This window comes from Protomyctophum bolini (assembly GCF_963924005.1).
Source record: "Protomyctophum bolini genome assembly, chromosome: 6".
Lineage (NCBI taxonomy): Eukaryota > Metazoa > Chordata > Actinopteri > Myctophiformes > Myctophidae > Protomyctophum > Protomyctophum bolini.
The window spans coordinates 44,343,647-44,367,315 of record NC_137867.1 but is presented as its reverse complement, the minus strand read 5'-3'; the positions used below and the strand labels follow the sequence as shown (position 1 = coordinate 44,367,315).

Genomic DNA, 23,669 nt, shown 5'->3' with positions numbered 1-23,669 from the left:
CACTCTAATACAAGCCTTCACTAGCAAGTGCATTTACTCGAGTACAATTTTAGCATTACTTAATTTGAGTATTCCCATTTCTTGATACTGAACACCTTGGCGAGGAGATATTTGAAAGTAATTATTCTGACAAAGTACTTCTTCTTCTGACAAAAAACAACAGAAATACATATCAGCTGCACTATACTTCTTTCTGTTGTCATATAGTTCAGTAAACTGAAGCCAGGGTTAAATGGCACTATACTCATTTATAGGAAAATGACAGTTCACACTGGAATTATGGCAGAGCGTGCGTATATGTGCACATGCACGTATTTTTCAGATGGCATATGTGTGTGTGCGTGCGTAGGTGTGTGGCCGTGTGCGCATGGACACACGCGGCGGTCTGTGCCTCCTCACCTGTAGCACCAGCAGGACCAGGAAGTAGGCGTTGGCGATCCTCTGGAACTGTTCGAAGAGGTTGAGAGGCAGGAAGGTGAGGGCGTTGTACTTGGATGTCTTGATGGCGTTGGTCTGGTGGGAGGGAGGGAGGGAGGGAGGGAGGAAGGGAGGAAGGTAGGGAGGGATGGAGGGAGGAAGGGAGGGATGGGATAATACATTATGCCGTGTCGCATTTTTTTTTTCTGTGTCCTCCCTCCACCCGACTGACGGACTGCCACACATCTTTTGTCTCATATATATATACTGTAATCTCTGGCGTCGACTGCTATATGAAATAATTCATAATTCATAGTCCTGTAGTAAGCCAATACGTGTTCTAAATGTGGCCTGCATGGGCAGGGTCCATTAGTGAGCATAATACATGGCCGTGATGTTATCCGGTCAGCAGTTGTACAGTCATCACAAGGTGACCCTGACCTCAGACCTGCTGCTGCCGTTCCATGCGGTGAACCCAGAACTGGCGCTGGAACAAGAACCTGCCGCGGCACCACTTCCCCAAACGTTTCCTCTAGAACAGGGGTCTTCAACAGGGCGTCCGGGACCCCCCAGGGGGTCCTCAGGGTTACTACGGCGGGGTCTTTGTGATAGGATACTTTTTTTATGTATAGTATATTAACTAACCACTTGAACCCGCTTGAATCGCTATTCTGGGGAGAACTTTAGCCAACAATAGTATAGATCTACAAGCTTGCATTGTATGTAGTCATAGCACGTCATAGTACATATGTATAGCATAGTATAGTATATATGTATAGTTTATATGTATACAATAGTTTCATTATATAGATATTCCACTGTTACTGTCTTAGCTTACAGTACACATGTCTCATGATAAATGCTTTTTATGTGATGTATTCCCATGCTTTTTTGTTCTTGCTTAATGTAAGTCGCTCTTGATTAAAAGCGTCTGATAAAAAATTGTAAATTGTAAAACATCAAACCAAGTACAGAGTGAAAGGTTAGTGAGTATTGAAATCTAAGAAAAAGTCCTTATTGGTCTGTAAAACGTTGAAGACCCCTGCTCTAGAAGAAAACATTATTAATCAATCAATCAATCATCAAGCTACACAATTCCTTTAAGTTTAAGGAACTGGTGTCGCTTAAGATGATTGTTAATATGAACCGTAGTAGTGTTTTGTTTCATTAGCGCAGGCGTGACAAAATAGGCTACAGCTTGTTTATCGTTTATACGCTGCTGCTGCTGCTGTTTACAAATGTAATGCTTTGTTTGTGTTGTTCTAGTTGGACCATGCTTAGGATAGCAAGAATAGAACAAGAATATTAATTTATAGCTTTAGTGTTTCCGTATTATGCTATTTTCTTAGTTATTTCTATAGTTGTATATCGGGTTGCAGGGGCTTCTATAGTTCTGCTCTATGGGAAGCATTTGTTAAGCACCAGGTGTCTCTTATCAAGAGGCCGACAGCTCTATGGCCACAGTGAAACTCCCTGCAAAATGTCCTAAAAGTCTTCTGGACTCACTGCACACGGTATGTAAACACACTGGCGTGTTGTTTACATACTGTATACCGTATGTACAGTACAAGGGTGTACACACCCTGTTTGGTATGGCTGTCCACATTTAGGACAGCCATAAAAAGTGAGCCAAGTTGTACGAGACAACAAACGCATGAAGGAAAACTCTGGATTAATACCAGAAAACATTCATTGTTGTGCAGTGGGTATATATATGCGTGCTTAATCATTTATGTTTAATCATTTAAACTGTTCCGAAATCATTGCAACAAGAGAGCATAATAGCAGAATGGCCCGAATTCATTCACATTTCATTTCGGCCATATTCGAATAGTTGCATTTTCTCGACGACCAGGCAGGCCATTACAGTAGATTTGCTAAATAAAATGACAAATATGACCCCAGAAATATATTTGTCCTACAGTAGTTATCACCCAACCTTAGTTACAGGGCTTTTGGGGTGAAATCATCAGGAGCTCTCTAGAACATACGTGTGCAGTACACCCACACGTAAAGGTTTATTTCTTCATCTGCAGCTGCTTTCTTCTACTTTCTATCTGTGACAATGGACAATAGAGAGTAGAGACCACTGCTAAGGAGAATTCCCATTTTCAGCAGTACACTGCTCCCCTGCTATTGGCTGAGAGCCAGTCTACTGATAATGACCACACACACACACACACACACACACACACACACATACCAATACCATCATAAATATAATATCTGTACTGTCTGAAACGCACGCGCACACACGCGCACACACACACACACACACACACACACACACACACACACACACACACACACACACACACACACACACACACACACACACACACACACACACACGTTACTTACAGCGTACTTGAAAGAGAGGTTGTATTCCCTATCGTTGGCACGGAGTTTCCTCTCCAGCTCTGAAGGACAGGAAAGATCAAGGTTTATTTATTAGCAGAATAAAAAACATCTCACAGTGACAAGAAGAACACAGCCTTAAAAAAAAAAAGGCAAACTGAAATACTAATTGTAACACAATTAAATTGTTAATAAATTATTCGTCATTTGTAACCGTGACAGCCTCAAACACAGACTTTCATAGTCTCTCCCTGTGCATCCATGTTACTAAAAGGCAACAAAGGATTGTGCATTGAATGTACCTCTCTCTTTCCTCCTGGTGCAGTCCATGCCAAAGAAGGTCATCTTATCTTCCTCTCTGCTTCATCTGTCTATCATCCCCCCCCTGTGAAGAGAGAGACACACACATGTTAACTGTTAAGACACTTCTTCGTCTGTCTGTCTCTATCTGTCTATCAAACCCCCCTGTGAACAGAGAGACACACACATGTTAACTCTCTATCTGTCTATCAAACCCCCCTGTGAACAGAGAGACACACACATGTTAACTCTCTATCTGTCTATCAAACCCCGCTGTGAACAGAGAGACACACACATGTTAACCCATTTAGGCCTGACCTCGAAATAAATAAAAAATCTTCAAAATCCTCCAGTTTTCTGAAATAAATATTTTCACGATTTTTCAAAAATAGCAGACCTACAGGCTCGTAGCGCGCCACTCGGTGGCGCGCTATGAGCTTGTAGATCTGCTATTTTTCAATAGCTTAAAATTATAACATAATGTTTAAAACACCAAAAGAATGGTGTAGGTCTCCTCCTGTTTCCCCTAGTCTAAACACACCAAATCACTGTGTTAGAGTTATACCAACACCCCACATGCCAACCAGGGCAGTGCCATGCTATGTATTAAACTGCTATTATAGTACCATTTTCCACCAGTCGCCCTATGAGGTAAGCACTCGTTCCCTCTTAACCCATTCTGAACGGGAACCCATTTTGGTGTTAGCATCATGTTATGCTTTAGCTATTGAAAAATAGCAGATCTACAAGCTCATAGCGCGCCACCGAGTGGCGCGCTACGAGCTTGTAGGTCTGCTATTTTTGAAAAATCGAAGAGCGACTGTGATATTTTTAGAATCTGATCTCAGGTCAGAATGGGTTAATCAGACCAGTGTGTGTCCAGCGGAAACCTCGTATAGAATCTGATCTCAGGTCAGAATGGGTTAAAACCGAAGGCCGATACATGTACAGTACAGTACGCTCCGACGTCGTAAAACAAACTGCCGTGTTGGACAGTCGGGGAGTCGAGCACAACTGGGGATGCAGGATTTCTGATAAAAAAAAGGAAAAAGGTTGTGAGACCAGACCGCCTCTCAGACGTTCTGAATGACGTCAACTTGTAGCTATATCACCTCCCGTTCGGACTGAACTCTGTAAAGGAGGTAAGTGGTAAGCTTCATAGGAGATATCAGCTTTTTCTCAGACAGTTACTTTTTTTCCATGACTTTCAGAGGGCTGTATTTTGCGTGTCTTAAGTACCAGGTCTTATTCCCTATAACTTGAGTAAACTAAAGACCTGGAGGCGTGATCAATGCTCTTTGGCCACTCAGAATAGCCAAATGGCATTGATCACGCCTCCAGGTCTTAAGTTAAGTTCAGACGGGTCCAGACCGGACTGAATAACTGCTAGCCTGCATTACGAGGTTTTCACCCGACAGAGACGATATATCTTTGACGTCGGGCGGAAACCTCCTTTTTTTCCCAAAAGCGTTACCTTTCAGGAAATCAATCAATTAGTCACAAGCTCTTGTAAATACATTTCATTGATTAAATATTTATAAAATCCCACGGAAAGAATTATAAAATCTGAATTAATTCATGGAACAACAACATAAAAACTATGAAATACCCTATATGGATATACAAGGTTTCTGCCCGGGACAGTGACGATTCGCAGTACCTTTGTTTCAGGTCTACTCGCGGCGCTTGCACGGGGTTTGCATCAGCCCTTATATTGGGCCTCCAAAATGTCTTTCCCACACAGAGAAAAGTGTGAGTCAGTGGGGCTGGGGAGACACCCTTCCTTCTCCCCCCGCGGCTGGATGACTACAGCGTCCAGCCACCCAGACTATGGGTCCTATAAAGGCCATGTCCCTCCCTGGCCCCCCTGCATGTCTGTCTCTGTCACACTCTGGGCTCACCTACGCAGTCCGTCTTTAAGGTTTTAAAAGGGCTGGCACCTCCTGCACTGAGTCAGTTCACCCTTCACAGGGCAGAGCATCAAGGATAAAGCAGAGGTGGCTGTGTTGTGCTGCAACACAGAAGAGAAGTAGGACGATTTGGGCAAACTTCTCCCATTAGAGCCTCCCATTGCTGGAATAGTCTTCCTACTGAAATAACAGAGAGCACCATAAATATATATTTTTTATTCAAACTATTGTAACCCTAATAAAATGTAAATTTGTCCTATCTGTTTGGATGCACCAGGGACGTATCCTCAGTGATGTATGTCAAGGTCATCGGGGTTTCGGGTCTCGCGAATCCGTTGGAACTTGGAACCATCTTTGACCCGGTCAGGATTCAATGTATCCCCCTCTGAGCAAGCAGGCAGGCTCTATGAGCTCAATGGTAAACCATTTCAGCACTGAAACCGCAGGAAAGCGGGGTTCAAATCCCGAATAGAATGCTAACACCTTTTACCGGTATGTTATGCTTTAGCTATTGAAAAATAGCAGATCTACAAGCTCATAGCGCGCCACCGAGTGGCGCGCTACGAGCTTGTAGGTCTGCTATTTTTGAAAACCCGAAGAACCACTGACATAGAAACACATAGCTTTTTCAGGATTTAGAAGACATTTTCAGAATCTGATCTCAGGTCAGAATGGGTTTAAGATGGCTTCATGCCACTGCCAGGCTGAGCCCTGCCCTGGAACACAGACAGAGACTTGGTTTCCCGTCTATATAATGAGGTGATAATGGATCCAGATTCCAGACAGACTTGGAGAATAATGGTCTGGCTGGCTCCACTGTAAAGACCCATGCAGAGTGTTCATCTAACCGGCTTTCCATCTGGCATAGGGGGGCATTTTAGGTGAACATTCACAATAGTGTCACGATGCAGAGCTGCATGGTTGAATGGTGTCATTTACAGTCATTTGTATAGAAAGAAATGATCACTTTATGGAGACGTTTAATTAATATACGACATTTGTGTACCACGATAACCCTTTTACGCTGAAGCTGACCAGACAGGGAGAGTAATTTGTTTTAGATAATAATAATAAGTCATTGTGTACAAAAAAAAAAAAAAAAAAAAAAAATCATCAATGTCAATGTATCCATTTACAACTCTGAGAGGCTTTTACGGGTCCATTAGGTATTTGTGTGTGCGTGCGTGCGTGTGTGTGTGTGCGTGCGTGCGTGTGTGTGCATGCGTGTGTGTGTGCGTGCGTGCGTGCGTGCGTGCGTGCGTGTGTGTGTGTGTGTGTGTGTCGGAGGGGCCCATCTGCTCCTGTTTAAGATCTCTAAACAGGAAATAGTGGTCTGAGAGGGGGAGCCGCCCCCTCCCTGCCATGACATCACTACACTGCTGCAGCTATAAATAGCATCCATCCACATGTGCCTTCAATGACTTTAACCCATTCTGACCTGAGATCAGATTCATACGAGGTTTCCACTGGACACACACTGGTCTGATTAACACACAAGCACACTGCTGAGACACCAGAGGGATCAGGGACGGTGACGTTGGTTTGACTGACAGACAATAAGCTGTCCTGGCACTTACTACAAAATGGTATTCAGCCAGAACCTATCCTGGTTCCTGGGTGACTGTGGTTCGCAAAAATCCTTGATTGTAGCAACACGATCATGGGCTGTGTGGTCAGGGCTAGACTGGGACAGATCATGGGCTGTGTGGTCAGGGCTAGACTGGGACAGATCATGGGCTGTGTGGTCAGGGCTAGACTGGGACAGAAATGCGGCCCTGGTCATTTTCACGTGAGTTTGGCCCAGACCGTCCGGCCCACCACAACCAGCACAAAGATAGCAGAAACTCTACCGCCCCGCTCCGTCGAGGCACACACAAACAAACAAGCCCTAATTAATACCACCACTTTTACAGAACAACATAAATGATACAAACCAACAGACTAAACTATACACAACCCTTTGTAGAGGGTTTATTTGTCACTCACTGATACAGCTACAGTGAAATTATCATGATGGCACTGGCAGAATGGCAGCACGCCCGGACCTTTCCTGGTGGCCTGCCGCCTATTGGCCTGCCTGCCTACGGTCGCGGCCCACCGGGAATATGCCTGGTACGACCTGTGGCCAGTCAGGACTGCCATTACGCAAGTAGAGTACAGTTTACCTTCTGTCTGGTACATTCAGAGTAGAGTAGAGTAGAGTACAGTACAATAGAGTACAGTTTACCTTCTGTCTGGTACATTCAGAGTAGAGTAGAGTACAGTACAGTACAATAGAGTACAGTTTACCTTCTGTCTGGTACATTCAGAGTAGAGTAGAGTACAGTACAATAGAGTACAGTTTACCTTCTGTCTGGTACATTCAGAGTAGAGTAGAGTAGAGTACAGTACAATAGAGTACAGTTTACCTTCTGTCTGGTACATTCAGAGTAGAGTAGAGTAGAGTACAGTACAATAGAGTACAGTTTACCTTCTGTCTGGTACATTCAGAGTAGAGTAGAGTACAGTACAATAGAGTACAGTTTACCTTCTGTCTGGTACATTCAGAGTAGAGTAGAGTAGAGTACAGTACAATAGAGTACAGTTTACCTTCTGTCTGGTACATTCAGAGTAGAGTAGAGTACAGTACAATAGAGTACAGTTTACCTTCTGTCTGGTACATTCAGAGTAGAGTAGAGTACAGTACAGTAGAGTACAGTTTACCTTCTGTCTGGTATCTATTCTCTGCCTGATGAACCCAGGCAAACAGTGCGGCCTACTCTACTGTATGCAAGCAGCACAGACCCAGCCCCACCGAGCGGACAAACCAATCATATTTTCCACCCCAGACCCCGGGGTACAGTAAGTAATGCAACCACACACAGCCTATAAAGCAGCCCTTTTCAAATGTCAACGCATGGAACGTTCTCTTACGCAAAGTCTCAAACCTTACATGTTTCTTTGACCGGCAGGGGTCCCTCGGGGGTCCCTCGGGGGTCGACGTATCTTTGGTCCCCTCCTTTTCCCCCCTCCAGTCTACTCACAAGCTCAATGAATGTGACACGCTGCGTGCTACAGTGTATAGCTCCATCATTTTCGCAGAATGTTTATGACACACCCAGAAATAGACATGAATGCTAGAGTTCATGTGGATAGCCCATTCTGATTCTAAAAATGTCTTCTACATCCTGACAGTTTTCTCACTTTTCTGAAAAAGCTATGTTTCTACGGCAGTCGTTCTTCGATTTTTCAAAAATAGCAGACCTACAAGCTCGATCTGCTATTTTTCAATAGATAATGCATAACACAATGCTAACACAACACCAAAAGGGGTTCCCACCCAAAACACATTCTTCCTGTTGATGATAAAATGTCAAAGGTTGTGACTTGTTAGATTATGGCAGTTTGATTTCAAGATCTAAAGTGAAGGCATTTCTTTATTTTTTTTATCACAATCCAACCAAAGCAGCAGTAAAGCCTCATTCATGTACCTCATTACTAAAACAGCTCTGAACAAACAACCCTCAAAGTCACTCATTGAGCACATGGTCATGTCATGAACCAATCCAAGCCGATTCTGCAAATGTATAACATTACATTAATATTTGGAGTTACATCACGGCAAGCTAACACGCAAACCTCCACCAAAGTGTCATTTTGGTAGGAATGATACGATGAAATGATATAGGCCTACCAGTTGATTGATACCCTATAGTCACAATCATTATAACCCATTCTGACCTGAGATCAGATTCATACGAGGTTTCCACTGGACAGATACTGGTCTGATTAACCCACTTCTGACCTGAGATCAGATTCTAAAAATGTCAGTCGCTCTTCGATTTTTCAAAAATAGCAGACCTACAAGCTCGTATCGCGCCACTCGGTGGCGCGATATGAGCTTGTAGATCTGCTATTTTTCAGTAGCTAAAGCACGACATGATGCTAACACCAAAATGGGTGCCCGGTCAGAATGGGTTAACCATTAACCATGCACTACAGCATGTTATACTAAAATAGCAGATATACAAGCACATAGTGCACCACTTTGTGCTGCGCTATAAGCTTGTAGATCAGCCTTCTTTTTTCTTTCTTTTTTTATCATGAAAATGTGGGCAAATCATTGAATATATATACTTAAGTCAAAGTTTTGCTGGGTCCCTCCCGGGCACAAATTGTTTTCAGTCAAATACATATACCGGTAGCTTGACATGAAAAAGCATAACACGACATCCAAAGCCAATGCTGGACACAAGTGAAGGAATTCAACATCATCTCAGCAAACAATGCCTGAGCAGACGACAGTGCCTCTCTCTCTCTCTCTCTCTCACAGTCACCTGTTGTGTGAGTTTGGCCACAGAGGTCACGGGGTGGTATGGACGAGGCCCAGTCAGTCTCTGGTTTCTGCTGAGCACACAGTGGTCCATTATGAAAACCCACCACTTGTTTTCAACTCAAAGAAAGAGCCTTCTCCTTAGAGCACAGGTGAACGTGTGTGTGCGCGTGCGCATGTGCGTGTGTGTGTGTGTGTGTGTGTGTATGTGTGTGTGTGTGTGTGTGTGTGTGTGTGTGTGTGTGCGAGTGTGTGTGCGAGTGTGTGTGCGCGTGCGTGAGAGAGAGAGAACTACAGAGAGTGAAAAAGAGAGAGACAGAGAGAGAGTTTATTTGCCAGCCAGTGGATAGGGTGCTGGTCTTTAAAGGCTGCAAACACAGATGTCTTTGTATGTGTGTCCACTACACACACACACACACACACACACAGACACACATGCAAGCACGCACGCACACACGCACACACGCACACACACCTCCTCACCCCCAACCTCCTCCTCGATTCTCACTCTTCTTCCTTCTGTCTCTACATTTCTGGAGGAATGAAATCAGTCATTCAGTGACGGAGCAGAGACGACCGACCGCTCCCCGCGCAGAGCGACGATGGCCGTCAGCTCCTGAGACTACACGCCGCCTCCCCTATAACCCATGAGTCCAGTGTTGGTCAGCTCCTGAGACAGAACACAGCCCCTATAACCCATGAGTCCAGTGTTGATCAGCTCCTGAGACAGAACACAGCCCCTATAACCCATGAGTCCAGTGTTGGTCAGCTCCTAAGACTACACGCCGGCCCTATAACCCATGAGTCCAGTGTTGATCAGCTCCTGAGACAGAACACAGCCCCTATAACCCATGAGTCCAGTGTTGATCAGCTCCTGAGACAGAACACAGCCCCTCTAACCCATGAGTCCAGTGTTGATCAGCTCCTGAGACAGAACACAGCCCCTATAACCCATGAGTCCAGTGTTGATCAGCTCCTGAGACAGAACACAGCCCCTCTAACCCATGAGTCCAGTGTTGATCAGCTCCTGAGACAGAACACAGCCCCTATAACCCATGAGTCCAGTGTTGGTTTTAATTACATCATTTCGTCGACTAAAAACTATGGCGGAATATGTTCGTCGACTACCTTTTTTTTGTTCACTGACGAAAACTAAATGTAACCAAAATGTGTACAGTACACTCTCTGAGTTAAATTTACACTGAGGATCCACCCTCCCTGGACTGGTATGTATCTGTCAACAGGTACTTGTCTTATCGAACTACCAGCTATAATTAGCCCAAATTAGTTTTTGTTGCTGGAGGGTCATTCATTTGTATGACCAGTGGGGATATGTTTAACCCATTTAGACCTGAGGACGATTCTATACTAAAAAACCTATGTTTCTATATGTCAGTGGTTCTCAAACTATTTCATGTCAAGGACTCCAGGGATCCCTACCCCAAAAGCAAATATTTGAGTTAAAAACGCTCACCGTGAAATAATATATATATTAAAAGATTTAGACCACATTTTCACGATTTTTCAAAAATAGCAGATCTACAAGCTCACCAAGTGCCGCGCTACGAGCTTGTAGATCTGCTATTTTTCAATGGCTAAAATATAACAATTCTAATCTTAACACACCCAAAATGTAATCCCTGCTTCTGGTCAGACGGGATGAAATGCATGCATTCTCTTTTGGGACATGTAGACTGTTTAATGTTTGACATTTATATTTGATAATGAATTTTCCTAAATATTTGTCTTAACAAAACTACTTTTGTGGCAAAAAAAAAAACCATTGAAGACCACGAACTTAAGAGTCAGAACCTCCTCAGCATCTGTGAAAGTTTGTGTTGAGCCAAAACGTTGATTTTAGGTCAACCTCAAGTAAGTATAATGAGTCAAACTTCCACCAAACAGTGACCTAAATGTCACCTACCCACTAAATGTTCAACATGAAAGCTGAACGCCCAGATCCCAGTCATTGCTTGTATAGTTCTGGGAACGTGGCCAGCGGTTGGCGGGGGAAACGGCGTGGGTGTGGGCGGTTTGCGCTGGACCCGTGTGTGTGCATGGTCGCCTCTCTTCGTGAAGCCTTTGCTTGCTGCATAACCACATCCTGAATCGGTGAAACGCTGGTTAACGCGTCAACTTGTGTGCATGTCAATCAGCTGTCTACAGAATAAGTGTTTCATAGCTCTGATCCCATAGTAATTCATCCAGAGTTGTTTTTACAGTTTTTACAGTAACAGGGCCATTACCCACCAGGTCTCAATCAGGAGATATCACTGTTTTTACAGTTTTTACAGTAACAGGGCCATTACCCACCAGGTCTCAATCAGGAGATATCACTGCAATAGTGCAACAGAAATTGGAACTGCAACACTCTGCAAGGGTCGGTTCATACTTCTATTTTACCGCTGTTTCGGCTCGTCAGAAAGACGTTCAGTAGCACCGAAGAGCCGAGTTTAGGACAGATAAACTGCTAACGAGAGCCAGAAGACAGATCTACAAGCTCATAGTGCGGCACCGAGCGCCGCGCTATGAGCTTGTAGGTCTGCTGTTTTTGAAAAAATCGTGAAAATGTGGTGCAAATATTTTAATATATATTTCAGAGCGAACATTTTTAACTAAAATATTGGCTTCTGGGGGGGTGGTCCCTGGAACTACATATTTTGAGATGGGGGGTCCGTGGCCCAATAGAGATAATTCTGGGGGTCCTTGACATGAAAAAGGTTGAGCACCACTGACGTGGGGTTTTCAGAAAAATGTTAGGATTTAGAAGTTTTTTTTTTTAAATCGACACTAAAGTAAAACTGAAGTTGTATCCAAAGGACTGTTGTGACTAGAAGAACTAAATCAAAGTATGCTGTCAAAAGCACCAGTGCATGGCATTCCCTGCTGGGCCACGGCACCTCTCAGGCTTCACTAATGTATATATTCCCACTTTCATTAGTCAGGAATGTTGACCCTTCTGACCTGAGATCAGATTCTAAAAATGTCTTCTACGTCCTGACAGTTTTCTGGAAAAGCCATGTTTCTGTGTCAGTCGTTCTTCGGTTTTTCAAAAATAGCAGACCACCGAGTGGCGCACTACGAGCTTGTAGATCTGCTATTTTTCAATAGCTAAAGCATTACATAATGCTAACACCAGAAGGGGTTCCCGCCTAAAATGGGTTAAGCCCTATAGAGCGTCGCAGTGACGACGCCAGGCCCATGTGAATCTCAATGCATTTTTCCCATAGACATTTAAAAACGTATTCATTTAAAGACCTTTTAAGTGTCGTACGAAGCCAACTCCAACAACACACACAATATTTTGGACCAAACAAATAATTACAAAGAAGGAAAAACAACAAAAAAAGTGTTTGTTGTCATAATTTGTCACGACAAGAGTTGGCTTTGTCCGCGGCGTAAACGTCTTTAAATAAATACTATCTGAAAAGTCTATGAGGAAAATTAACGGGGATTTATTTTCCGGGTCTCTCGAGGGGGCGGGACTGCGACGCTCTATACAACACTTTGTCATTATGATACGACAAACGGCGGACATAGCCGATCTACAAGAGCAGAGAGCTAAACGCACTTTGCGGAATCTGCTCCTTTTTTTTGCTATTCTTGAAAGCTTTCAAATGTTTGAAAAGTGACATTTCAACATCCTGCTGTTGTGTGGAGATATAGACACCGTAGCCTCTGAATCTGATGCGTATTTATTTTATTTTATGCGTATTTATTTATGTAGAGATTAGTATTGAATCTGATGCATGTTTACTAGAACATGTAGAGATTAGTATTGAATCTGATGCATGTTTACTAGAACATGTAGAGATTAGTATTGAATCTGATGCATGTTTACTAGAACATGTAGAGATTAGTATTGAATCTGATGCATGTTTACTAGAACATGTAGAGATTAGTATTGAATCTGATGCATGTTTACTAGAACATGTAGAGATTAGTATTGAATCTGATGCATGTTTACTAGAACATGTAGAGATAGAGATTAGTATTGAATCTGATGCATGTTTACTAGAACATGTAGAGATAGAGATTAGTATTGAATCTGATGCATGTTTACTAGAACATGTAGAGATAGAGATTAGTATTGAATCTGATGCATGTTTACTAGAACATGTAGAGATTAGTATTGAATCTGATGCATGTTTACTAGAACATGTAGAGATTAGTATTGAATCTGATGCATGTTTACTAGAACATGTAGAGATTAGTATTGAATCTGATGCATGTTTACTAGAACATGTAGAGATAGAGATTAGTATTGAATCTGATGCATGTTTACTAGAACATGTAGAGATAGAGATTAGTATTGAATCTGATGCATGTTTACTAGAACATGTAGAGATTAGTATTGAATCTGATGCATGTTTACTAGAACATGTAGAGATAGAGATTAGTATTGAATCTGATGCATGTTTACTAGAACATGTAGAGATAGAGATTAGTATTGAATCTGATGCATGTTTACTAGAACATGTAGAGATTAGTATTGAATCTGATGCGAAGAAGTAGTGAAAATAGCAGATCTACAAGCTCACAACACGTGGGTCTTGGGAGCTAAAAGGTTTGGGACACACTGACGCACACTGTGCGTGATGAGTTCAACCCACCCCTGTGTTTACCTCTTAAAGCATACCTTTTTGTATTACATAGTAGTACGTTATTACGTATATAGAAAGCATTTATTCATCATCATCCAAAATATTATAGACAAATCGGTCCAACTAACTGACAACACCACACTCTGTTTAGAAATAGATTTCCTATCACTACGGTACGGATAAAATAAACAATTCCAGCCAATTCCTGTCTCATGAAGTGATGGAGGAAATAAGAATGAATGCAGAACAGATTCATCTCAGCATTATTTCGCCATATAGGAGTTAACCCGATGAGGGAATGGATAACGATGACTCTTGAGATCAAATAGAGGTCAGCAAACTTAAAAAAAAAATGTACGGCAGCGTGTATTATTTTATTATTTTATTATTGACGCGCACGTGTTTGCCTACACACCTGCCCTTTAACCTTTTTTTTGTAGGTGTGCAAACTGTTTTCATGAAACTGTTTGAGATCGTCTATTTTCACCAAACACTTGCCTGTTTTTTGCTGAATGTTCGCCTAACGTGGCATGCCCACAAATGAGGTTCAGTAGGTGTGGTTGAGACCCACGCAGACAGCACTGGGTCACCCATTAACTTCAACAGTAGCTTCCTGAGAAGTTCCTGAGTAAATGAGTACATTCTAATGTGTCAACTTGTGGTCACAACAGAGAAGTCACTGCAGGGAATCGCTCTCATTTCCTTTTTAATATGACAGCATAGCATCTTTTTAACCACTGAAACCAGCTCAAACCCACAATTCAATATATTTTTTTCAAGAGTGTTGCTGTGCACAAAGAAACGTCAGTAAATTAAATACAAAAAAACCCTACCTATTCAATTTCTTCCCCTCTATTTCCCAAGAGCATTAGTCTTATATGTAACGCCAGCTCCGTTATCGCAAAGCCCCCTCAGGTAGTACAGGTACATATTTAAACTCTTTTTTCAGCAATGGTATAATATTTTCGGTAGGTAGATCTTTTTGAGCTGGTCATTTTGAAAGTAGCTCTCAAGTAAAAATCACACCCGTGTTAAGTGAGTGGTACATCAAATCTCTTCACCGTAAATAGCTGATATACAAGATCACAAGTTCACAACACGCTGCGTTGTGAGTGAGCCGTTGTGAGCTTGTAGATCTGATATATGTTCGCCTAATCTTTACGGACATTGGGGTTCATGCATGGGGTCAAGAGCGCTAATACAGTAATTTGCATCCTGGGCTCACATTTTGAGTCGACTGAACTCAAACTATATCCAGTAAATGTGGGGTTTGAAGCTATTTATTTAACTCAAACATAAAGTAGTTAACACGTGTTTTACACTAAAGACCTGATCTCCAAGCCCACCAACGCATTGCCAGTGCCACGTGACATGTTCTGGGCACTATAGTGGTCAGGAGGTGCACGCACATCTAAAGCGTTATTCATAGTCTGATCTATCGGTGGTGAGGTGACCACCGCAACTACAACATGACGTCACTGAGCCCCCCAGCCCTTCTTCTCTGTTTTTAATCACCACCGCTCCACGTTATTACAGCTCCGGTGGTGAGGTGACCACCGCTCCACGTTATTACAGCTCCGGTGGTGAGGTGACCACCGGAGCTGTTATAACATGGAGCGGTGGTGAGGTGACCACCGGAGCTGTTATATAACATGGAGCGGTGGTCACCTCACCACCGAAAATCCAGACTATGAATTAGGGCTGTCAGTTCACCTCTATAATCCAATTCGAATTTCATTGCTTAATTATTTGTAATTTTCGAAAATATTCGAATATTTACATTGTTTATTTTAGCTCATATTTAGCCTATAATAATACACGTGGCTGGCATGTCTTGTGAGTTTTGGGAAGTGCATATAGTTTTGACAGGTCTGCCTGCTGTGGACAGTGAAATCCTGACCATTAAACACGGGCAGAGGCAACGATAAAATCTATCATTCATTGTGAAGCCAGCAACATGTTGATGCAAACAGACGTGTACAGTAGCTGCTCGGCCTGCTCCAAATGATATTAGCATTCGTCTGTGTCTGCCCGTGTAAACGCAGCATCGAGTGTGTTATTAAGGAGGACTCCTTGGCTTCTAACGATATGGACCCTTAAACTAATGTTAGCTCCCATGCTAACTAGTTGCTACCCTCGTCAAAAACAACACCACAGATCGGGTGGAAGATGCTGATATCACTTTGCTTGTGCCCGTGGATGGGAAATGAGATTTAAAAGGCTATAGAAGCGTGGATGAAAGGCAAGCACAGATGTGCAATAAAGTTGCGGCGTGAGACTGTATTATGATTTTCGTTCTACCGGCGATTTCTGTCTGTGTAGTATACTAGACGTATCTATGCATGTGTTACAAGGGTTTGTGTGTCTGTCATTAAATGTGCTACCGTTTACAACAGCCAGTAAGCCCGCCCACCCTGTAGACTGTCTCTGATTGGCTTACCCTGAAATCTGGCCCTACTTTAGCCAATCAATGACCTCTTCTGCGACGTGAGCGGACGTGAACCTTTTCACATGCAGTGGAAGCGGCCGGGGAGATTTCACAGCGGTAGATCCGTTACTCAATACATTTAGTGAGCAGATAAAATAACATAAAACTAAATAAAAATATTAAATAGAATTAATAAATTATAAAAGCTCCATTCGAATGGCAATTTTAGCTTTCGAATATATATATATTTTTTAATATTCGAATTTCTTTCATATTATGAAATTCGTTCTGACAGCCCTACTATGAATAGGCCTTAAAGGACCACTTCACCACTTTTCAACCTATCTTCATATAATAGGTCCTCACTAATAATCATGATAAAAATAGCACAATTATTTTCTACTCAGTCTTGCAGCATTTCTTCATGATTATTAGTGAGGACCTATTATAATAAGATAGGTTGAAAAGTGGTGAAGTGGTCCCTTAACCCATTCTGGGCGGGCACCCATTTTGGTGTTCGCATCACGTTATGCTTTAGCTATTGAAAAATAGCAGATCTACAAGCTCATAGCGCGCCACCGAGTGGCGCGCTATGAGCTTGTAGGTCTGCTATTTTTGAAAAATCAAAGAACGACTGACATTTTTTAAATCTGATCTCAGGTCAGAATGGGTTAATCAGACCAGTGTGTGTCCGCAGTGGAAACCTCGTATGAATCTGATCTCAGGTCAGAATGGGGTAAGAAAATTCAGCGGGTGCTCGGACAAAAGACATAAACTGGAGAGAAGAAAGTGTGCAGTCTTCCTCCGTCTCATTAGTCTATATGTACAGAGGTTATACTTTAAGGTTAACCATGGGTGAGCATCAGGTAAAAAAAAAATCTATTTAATTTTTACAGGAAGTTCTTGCAACATCCCTATACTTCCTGCCGATAGAGCTGGTGGTTTGAGAGGCGACATCTCCCTGCATGTTTTCTCCATGTGTGGCGCATTCACTACAGCAGGGGCTCCCAAAGTGGGGTCCGGGGACCCCTAGGGGTCCTTGAGAGACTTCCAGGGGGTCCCCAGATAAATGATATATTAGGAACCAAATGGACCCTCATGGGTCTGTAAATCTGAGAGTGTATACAAATGCAACCAACAAGAGTTAAATTAACTTTGATTTTACAATATAAAATGGGGGTCCCAGAGATATAAATGCCATTAAATGGAGGGTCCGTAGCCCAATTCAGGTCAAACCTGGGGGTCCTTGAAATGAAGATCGGTGAAAATCACTGCCATAAGCCGTAGAAATCTTCTCTTATGGGGCTTCCTTGGCATATCTCTTCAAACTGTACACCCTAACCCAGGGTGACCCTATAGACTGTACACCCTAACCCAGGGTGACCCTATAGACTGTACACCCTAACCCAGGGACACAGCAGGTGACCCTTTAGACTGTACACCCTAACCCAGGGTGACCCTTTAGACTGTACACCCTAACCCAGGGTGACCCTATAGACTGTACACCCTAACCCAGGGTGACCCTATAGACTGTACACCCTAACCCAGGGTGACCCTTTAGACTGTACACCCTAACCCAGGGTGACCCTTTAGACTGTACACCCTAACCCAGGGTGACCCTATAGACTGTACACCCTAACCCAGGGTGACCCTTTAGACCAGGGGTAACCAACCAGGGGTTCGCGATCTACCTGTCGATCGCGGGAACGTTTCCAGTCGATCGCGAAGTGTTAGACCCATTGGAATAATGTCAGTGCCGCTCGTCACATGCAAATTAATTTTGAGCAGAGCGCTGTGGCTCTGAGTTTGAGAATAGACCCCATCGTCCAAGGGTGTGTGTGCGTGTGTGGTGGGAGGGGTGGTATCTTAGCAACACTGAATGACCTGTCCCATTGGTCGTGTGCTCGTATCATGAGCCAATGGCTGCAGCTCTGAGCTTCCCAGACCCAGGTTCACATACTACACTACACAAGCCTAAAGAGAACTGACAGGTCAGCCACAGGGCTGCTACCATATTAGCAGCTGTGAGCGCTCTTCTCTTCTCGTGAAGAAAGCAGGACAGAGTTGTCAAATAAATCCCGCCGTCATTCATACTGTATTTATTCTCCGACCCGACATTAAAATACGGAACAACGTGCGTTCATTACGGGGCTCGTGACAGGCTGCAGACACAGATAGATAGATAGCGACGCTGCTCCTTCAGTTTTCGTTGTTCGTTGTTATAATATTTTTTATTATTGGGATTTGATCATTGATGCAAATTCTAAACATATGGATGCAGCTGCAGAAGTTGTGTTGCTTAAAGGAATGCATAGTTGCGTTCTCCTCAACTGCTGCGCACTGTGCGTAGCAACAACAAAAATATAAATGAGAAAAATATACTGAATATACCAGTCTGCAATGCAAACTAATAGGCGAGTGCACTCCAGGGCATATGCAAAGGGAAAGAATGTGAACTTCTGTCCGTGACAATAATCAATGCTACAGTTTGAATTCTGTACACATGCACACATAGAGCAAAAAATATGATAAATATGAAAACTTGTTGAAGTACAACGCATGAGTCAAGTAGCTGCTTTTGTATCAAACCCTTTCCTCTTTACTGAGCCTACTGTCATTGAACTGCTGTCCGATAAAATGCAGGATGTGTTTGCATTAACTTCAGATATTTAAATGGAGATTATTGGATTAGTAAGTAATTTAAGCTTTAGTCTTTGTGTGGATGTGTGCACATGCATTGAGCCTGTCAGAAATAGCAAAAAAACAAGTGTTTTTTCTAACACGTTTTAGTGGTAGATCTTGGCTTACAATTGGGAATAAAATGGGCTCTTGGGCTTGAAAAGGTTGGTTACCACTGCTTTAGACTGTACACCCTAACCCAGGGTGACCCTTTAGAGTCAGACTGTACACCCTACCCCAGGGTGAACCTTTAGACTGTACACCCTAACCCAGGGTGACCCTTTAGACTGTACACCCTAACCCAGGGTGACCCTTTAGACTGTACACCCTAACCCAGGGTGACCCTTTAGACTGTACACCCTAACCCAGGGTGACCCTTTAGACTGTACACCCTAACCCAGGGTGACCCTTTAGACTGTACACCCTAGCCCAGGGACACAGCAGGTGACCCTTTAGACTGTATACAGACAACACAACGGCAGCACTTCTTTTATATCTGAGCGCACCAAAAGAACCCAGAACAATCAGGCCCGCTGAATTATTCACGTGACCTCTAGCAGCTATGAAGACAGAACCAGTGGTCGGGTCCTCTCCTCTTACCGGATAAAACACCCTGACATTTCGATTCAGCATCCCTCCTCCCCCCCCCCCCCCCCCCCCGGGCTCATACAACAGAGGTGGCACATACAGTATACGGTATCAATATCAATAATATCCATGGAGGACCCACCCCGCTGCAACCAATGAGTCTGCAATGCTGTTACACGTTGACTCACGTTGAACTCAAAGCAAAGGGGAACCGAAGATTTTGCACCCATCACAGAGCTCAGATTCTAAAAATGTATTCTACATCCTGACAGTTTTCTGAAAAAGCTATGTTTCTATGTCAGCGGTTCTTCGATTTTTCAAAAATAGCAGACCTACAAGCTCGTATAGCGCGCCACCGAGTGGCGCGCTACGAGCTTGTACATCTGCTATTTTTTACAATAGATAAAGCATATCATAATGCTAACACCAAAAGGGGTTCCCGCCCCAAAATGGGTTAAAAGGTCTCAATAATAGCATGCTAAATGAATAGCGTACAGTGTCAGTAATGGTGTATTTACTCCATAACCGATGAGACTCCACAATTTGTGGGGATTGTGGAAAGCATTTGTGTGATGCATTATGAACACATTGATTGCATTATTATGGCATGCTTCATAACGTTGTTATGAATTATTATAATTATACGCCATAAAATGGTCCATCCGTTCATTCATACACCGGGAGGTGAAGCGTTAACAACAATGTATTTCAAGGGTGCTCGGATGAAACAATTATTTACAGGAGTGACCCGAGAGAAAGAAATCAGACCCGTCTGAACCGGGTGGTACTGTACTGTACTGTACTGTACTGTACTGTACTGTACTGTGCTGTGCTGTGCTGTGCTGTGCTGTACTGTGCTGTGCTGTGCTGTACTGTACTGTACTGTACTGTACTGTACTGTACTGTACTGTACAGATGATCAAATAAACTAAACTAAACTAAACTACTGTACAAGCCCTCCTCCCTATGGCCTCTGTGTGTGTGTGTGTGTGTGTGTGTGTGTGTGTGTGTGTGTGTGTGTGTGTGTGTGTGTGTGTGTGTGTGTGTGTGTGTGTGTGTGTGTGTCTGATTTAGAGGCTACTACCACTCTATCGGTGCATACTGTAGCTGTCATCGGCGCAAACCTTACCATCATAAACACCTTGTTGTACAAATTAAAAGGTGTTTTCAAAATTGTGAAAATAGCAGATCTACAAGCTCATAACGCATCACAAATGGTCCCTTTCACACCGGGGTTGAACTAGTTCCGTTTTTTTAAAGTGTTGCAACCACTTCCTTAAGTGACTATGTGTGTGTGTGTGTGTGTGTGTGTGTGTGTGTGTGTGTGTGTGTGTGTGTGTGTGTGTGTGTGTGTGTGTGTGTGTGTGTGTGTGTGTGTGTGTGTGGGTGGGTGGGTGCGTCTGAGCACGGAAACAGCATGGTTGTTTTTCACCACCTGTGCGCAAACCTAACGTACACACAAACACACGCACATATTAACTGTATATATTAACTGTATATATTAACTGTATGTTGGTTCCAGTTCCACCAGACGCTGGTTCCGTGAAAGAATCTAGCATGATGCACGGAACCAGTTCTAGAACCAAAGTTACTTTGGTGGGAAAGAGGCCAATGTGGAGTGTTGAGTTTGTAAATGGAAAAATGGTGCATTTATATAGCGCCTTTATCCAAGGCGCTTTACATAGTGCATTACATTCACCCATTCACACACACATTCATACACCGATTGTGGCGGAAGCCATGCAAGGTACCAACCAGCACATCGGGAGCAATGTGGGGTTCAGTGTCTTGCCCAAGGACACTTCGACATGTGGACAGGAGGACCCGGGATTCGAACCGCCAAACCCATGGATTATTGGACGAACTGCTCTACCTCTTGAGCCACAGTCGCCAAGTTTGTACACTGGCTATTTTCACAATTTGTGAACAATTTGGAAAAAGGTGAATTGAACCAAGAAACACTGAAGGAGAATTTTACTCTCATGAAGCCTAAGCATAATGGTGAATGGTTTACACTTAAATCTGGTTTGTTTAACAGAAGGACAAACTCTGTGTGCTTGCATGCCGCATGCGTGCACAACAACCCATTGAGATTTTAGTAAATATCTCACTTAATCCATTTTTTGGGGGGGGGACCCCTTTTGGTGTTAGCACTATGTCATGCTTTAGTTATTGAAAAATAAAACAGCTTGTAGGTCTGCTATTTTTGAAAAATCGAAGAACCACTGACATAGAAACATAGCTTTTTCAGAAAACTGTCAGGATGTAGAAGACATTTTTAGAATCTGATCTCAGGTCAGAATGGATTAAAATGTTGGCAACAAAACTAAAGTATAGGCTTAAATAAAGTCTCAATTTGCCAGCAGCAGCTGCAGTTGTCACTTAATTATCTCCAGCTCCACTTAAAGAAACACCAAGAGTACAAGTAAAGCCCTCTCTCCTCAGTTGATCAAAGTGGGGTCCGGGGACCGCCAGGGGTCCTTGGGGGAGTTCCAGGGGGTCCTCAGCTAAATGATAATTAGGAACCAAATGGACCCTCATGGGTCTGTAACTCAGAGAGTATACAAATGGAACGAAATTGGCCCTTATATGGGACTGACTGTAACTCTTGAGAGTGTACTGAACAAATGAAACCAACCAACACTCTCAGAGTTAAATTAACATTGATTTTATACAATAATAAATTGGGGTCTCAGAGATAGAAATGCCATTAAATGGGGGTCCGTACGTAGCCTAAGCATATCAAACTGGGGGTCCTTGAAATTAAAATGGTTGAGAATCACTGCATAGGCGGCATATCAAATGGGGGTCCAATACGGGCTCTGGTCCATAGCTCTAATGCAAAGGAGTGCTCCTTCCTTGGAGTTGCCATGAAAAAGTTTGAGAACCATGCAGTGGCAAATTAATTAGTAACGGCAAAACAGTTGCGCACCGGAGTATAGCTTGCCAAAATATCAGACCTACAAGCTCACAACGCGTCGCAGCGGGACGCGTTGTGAGCTTGTAGTTCTGATAATTCCGGCGCGCGACGCGACCATAAATCTAAATCACTCATCAGAGGAGGAGAGAGACGCTACACGCACACTGACTTTCTTTCACTCTCTCTCTCTCTCTCTCTCTCTCTCTCTCTCTCTCTCTCCCTCTCTAACAACAGTTATCTTTCTCTATCAATCTCCTCCTTCCCGCTCGCTCCTGCTTAAGTTCTTCCTCTGAACGTCTAACTAAACCGTCTCCTGCTCCTCCTTTCCCCCGGGCTCTCCTCCTCCGCAATGGGACTGAATTCTTATAGTTTCAGACACTGACTTCACTAGTGTGGCAATCAGTGGTTCTTCTTACCTGCTGCTGGCTTTGAGTGCGTCTACTCTGTATGGAAGAAATGTCCAGAATATAATGTTGCAGCAGCAGACAGTTGAGTTGCACACAGCGGTGAGCTAGCGGTCTGCCTGTCTGGAAGGTCGGGTCCAAGTATCTGAAAACAAGAAGAAGTGAACGGTTTGTTTTCCCTAGTGGACTGAGCCTTCCTTCAACGTCCTCCTCCAGTAGGCCTACTGAATAGTGAACATGTACATCCTCCCTCCTCTCTCCTACTCCTCCCCTCATTGACGCACGCACGCTCGCCCGCCCGCGCAGGCACACACAGGCACACACACACACACACACACACACACACACACACACACACACGTTCCCTTTCCTTCTCTCGCTGCTCTCAGTCTCGGCTCCTCCCCTACGATGTCTCGTACGCTGGACTTCCCCTAGTCAACTCTAGTACTGTACTCTACAAACACAACACACCCACCACGCCACCTCTTTTGTTTCTGTCGCAATCCGTGACTTTTTATGTCCAAAGTTACTGTCTGGTAACCAAGAGGATTCGAACCGGGATCATTTCGAACCCAGTTCTCTAGCGCGAGAGTCCATATTCTTTCCGCTCTCTTGCTGCCAAATCTCAAAGTTGTAATTTCCTGAACACGTCCGAAGAAAGGAAACGTGTTTTGTCCTCTTCTCTTTCTTTTTTGGTCGCATGCACGCACAAACACACACACACACACACACACACACACACACACACA

The 23,669-nt window shown here is 43.5% G+C and overlaps 1 protein-coding gene across 1 annotated transcript in view; it reads right to left on the bottom strand.

The window, feature by feature from the left end:
* LOC308317421 (phospholipid-transporting ATPase ID-like) overlaps positions 1–23,118 on the bottom strand; it is a 63,081-nt gene extending 39,963 nt beyond the window's left edge. Inside the window, exons 1-4 of the mRNA XM_080766404.1 lie at positions 22,933–23,118; positions 3,078–3,160; positions 2,779–2,837; positions 400–513 (exon numbers count right to left, since the gene is read on the bottom strand). Coding sequence (XP_080622530.1) covers positions 400–513; positions 2,779–2,837; positions 3,078–3,120 — 216 coding nt within the window. The 5' untranslated portion in view covers positions 3,121–3,160; positions 22,933–23,118. The remainder of the gene's footprint in view (positions 1–399; positions 514–2,778; positions 2,838–3,077; positions 3,161–22,932) is intronic.
* Between the last annotated feature and the right edge of the window lie 551 nt (positions 23,119–23,669).